Source organism: Pistacia vera, unplaced genomic scaffold (assembly GCF_008641045.1).
Source record: "Pistacia vera cultivar Batoury unplaced genomic scaffold, PisVer_v2 Contig78, whole genome shotgun sequence".
NCBI classification, from domain to species: Eukaryota; Viridiplantae; Streptophyta; class Magnoliopsida; order Sapindales; family Anacardiaceae; genus Pistacia; species Pistacia vera.
In genome coordinates, this window is record NW_022196645.1 from 2,695,916 (window position 1) to 2,699,367 (window position 3,452).

General features: G+C 33.9%; 1 protein-coding gene across 1 annotated transcript; it reads left to right on the top strand.

Moving 5' to 3' along the window:
• The first annotated feature begins 1,071 nt into the window (after positions 1-1,071).
• LOC116116703 lies at positions 1,072-3,452 on the top strand. The gene is made up of 3 exons (XM_031402757.1): positions 1,072-1,468; positions 2,425-2,669; positions 2,819-3,452. The coding sequence occupies exons 2-3, from the start codon at positions 2,427-2,429 to the stop codon at positions 3,302-3,304; spliced, it is 729 nt and encodes a 242-aa protein (XP_031258617.1). The 5' UTR covers positions 1,072-1,468; positions 2,425-2,426; the 3' UTR covers positions 3,305-3,452.

Here is a 3,452-nt window from a genome sequence, read left to right on the forward strand (position 1 = left end):
CCACGACCTTTAATAAGAGTGGTCACTATAGCACTTACCCAGTAAGTAGTTTTACGATCACGGAGGATTAGTTTAGGTGTGCGCAAACTAACTTAAACGTCTTCGGTCATAAAAAAATAAAATAAAAAAAAATTCCTTGTAATTTCTTATTGTCTCTGTCTTTCTTGGACTTTACTACAAGCAATTGAGGACTTGATTTCTATATTTGAACATAATCTTTTTTTTTTTTTTTTTTTGTGACCAAAGTTGTTTGGATCAGTTTATATGTACCTCAACTAATTCTTTGGAGCTCTGAAGTTAACGATCAGGTAAAATTCAATGGTCACTCCCACTAGTAACTTCAGTACCTCTTAAATAATATACGTATCTAAAAGTCTCTATTGCCCCCACCCTGGCCATCCAAGGGTGGTTAACATAAGCTTTGAAGGAACTTGTGTTCTAAAAATAATGCTATGTAGTCTCAGTTAATATCCCAATTTATTTCGTAAGTCATTTGCCTTTAATCTTACATTATCATATGGACAGTGATCGAGTATTAAATGTTTATCATTGTTTAGTGTTATGCTTATCAAGTAATATGTGGCTATAACGAGAAGGAAAAATTAACTTTTCATACGTCATAGCTGTTACCGTTATAATTTAACGGAATAGATTTTGTTTGCCATGTTTGTTTTAAAATGTATCCAATAAATTGAGGGGATCAAAAAACTTAAAAATTAACCCAAACTCTTATTGGCTAAGGTTACGAGATGTGCAAAATGGTAAAATAAAAATAAAAAAAAAATGAGAAGGATGGCACCAAATTTCCATACATGACAGATGCATATCTTGAGGTCCTGCAAAGACTTGTCTGGAATATCTTGTTCACAGGTTTACAATATTACATTGGCTTATATACATATATTTAGGAGCTTCATTTGTTTTTTATTATAAAGACTTTTATGGCCCACTTCTTTTGATTTCCTCCAAAGTACAGTTTGCAACACAAATATACTATACCATTAAAATATCATCCCTTATATTATACTGAATATATTATATACACTTTAATTTATTAATAAACATCTTCTCTCTCTCTTTCTCTCTCTCTCAAAATATTACACACAATATTTCTACTGGTCTAGCATTTTTTCTTCCCTCCTTCACAGGCTGTCATGGTTGAATTATTAAGACCCTGAATTATATTTTTTAAGCCTTGATGATTCTCTTTGTTGTTTATTCAAGCAAAGTGGGACTCCTTCTTGCCTGTCATCTCCAGATTTTTGCTTCTTCCACTGCTTTGTTTGCTCCGTCTGTCTTGCTCAATATTTTCATTTCATTTCTTGCTTAGTTCATTAACAACTTCTTCTTCTTCTTCTTCTTCTTTCACTTATGGATCAAACGACTTTTCGCGTCAGTGAAGAACAAGAATCCTTTTTTCAATGAGCTTCATACAAGGACTTCTCCTTCTGTTCATCTTTTGTTTCAGGTAATTTAATTTAATTTTGGTGATGTTTTAATACATATGTATGTAGTCTTTTTGTTGTTGAACAATCTTTGTTTTTGTGTTTAAAAATATTCAAAACTGAAAGAGACTTTTGTTTTTAGATGATGTACAGTGTGGTGTTGTGTTGTAAAACAATTTTTTCATCAAACTTTCTCTTTCAGTCCTACTGTTTGGCTTATGTAATATGAGTTGATTAGGTTTAATAGTAATAATTCTGGTTGATGATGATATCATCACAAAGGTTTAATTAGCTTTTGGAAGAAACAGATAAAAGTTGAAATTCGAGAACAATTTAATTAAATTCCTGAAAATAGATAGAAGAGAAGACCACCCAGTTATAATAATGGCGGGTGATGCTACCACCAACATCATAAAGTGATAAAATGACTCGTTTGACATATATTTGGTCTCAGTATTGCCCACATCTCATTTCACCTTTAAGGTTTAGAAACTATTTGGTAACACTACTCTCAGAGCTCCCAATGAAAATTCTAAAAACATTTGAAGGTCCATTCGTTTCCTCTTCTGCTCTAAACCTTGAAAATTAATTCTCACTGCTAATTTTCAACACCTTTTTTCATGTGACAAACCTGTCTTATTCCCAAACGTGGCCTGCATTTGGTACCCCAAATAGGGAACCATAAAGCCTTTTTTGTGGATAATTTCACTTTGTAATGGCCTAAAGTTTCCCTCTTTTCTAGAATTAAATTGATTTTGTTTGATCCTAGACCATTTCATCTCAGCAAGGTTGAAGATGACTCAATTTTGTTCATGACAGATCTTTTGATTGTGTGGAAGGAATCAAATCAAAATTAAAACCAAAACAATTTCTAGCTCATGTTTTCAAATAATTGTGTCAGTATTTGCTTCTGTTTTAGCAACATTTGTAGTGAAATCTATCGGGATTCGCAGTAAATTTGACAGTCATTTGATTTCAGGCATGGGAACCAAAATTGAGTATGCAATCAATCCATTAGCAGCTTCAACAAATACTAACAGCTTCGACTTTAACGCACATCATCGTGTGGATGACTGGGATTATTTCCAATCCAGAGAGGTGAAGAAGTTTCAAAGAACTCGAGAAGACGGTTTCCGCAACTCCATGGACAGGATGCTTGAGAAGCACAACATAGACTCCATAAAAAGAACAATGCAGATCCATGAAGATATCTTCAAACACCAGGTGAACTCAAGGTCTTTATATTTCTCAATCAATTAATCTCCTTATTATAACATCTTGGTCCACTGTCATGATATTGTTCTCGGATCTGTCTTTAACGTACCTGCCTCGAATAGTAGGGCTCAGATCTAACCATGATTTGAAAATTTCAGGTACAAGAACTCCACAGGCTGTATAGTGTGCAAAAGATGATGATGGCTGAGCTGAAGAAAGAAATTAAACAAAGTAGAATTTCAAGTGCTTCAATGGCAGGTTCAGAAATGAACCATTCACATATATTTATGAAAACGCAAAATGCAACAACTACTTCAGGGTATATTTTCCAGGTTCAAAATATTCCTGAAGATCCAAGCTCCAGGGAGAGAAGTGGCAGCAGCCAAATCGGCAATAAAATGAGCATAGAAGGGTCTGATGAAGAGAGTGAAGTTGAGTTAACATTAAGCATTGGAGTAAGCTCAAACAAGAAGAGATCAAAAGGTCAAGAATTAATGAAGGAAACCAGGGAGATTGACTCAACTGCGTCGTTTAAATCTGATAGCGGCCCCAACACTCCAATGAGTAGCTCAAGTGCGACATTTGATAACCAGGAAAAGAAGATGCCGCATTGGCTTTTCGGATTAAGCATAAACAGGAGTTGAATTGAATTGTAGTTTAATTGATATAATTAATTAATTAATTGTATGTGTGTATCCTTTTAATCTTAATTAAATTACTGTAGCTGCAGCATGGAACCATGAATTTAATGACTTGGGTTCCATGAATTGAGATTCCTAATTTAGTTTCAAA

Excerpts from the sequence above, each read along its gene's own strand:
- LOC116116703 (XM_031402757.1), top strand. The coding sequence starts at position 2,427 with ATGGGAACCAAAATTGAGTATGCAATCAATCCATTAGCAGCTTCAACA. Across the intron at positions 2,670-2,818 it reads AAGATATCTTCAAACACCAG|GTACAAGAACTCCACAGGCT; the intron begins GTGAACTCAAGG and ends TGAAAATTTCAG.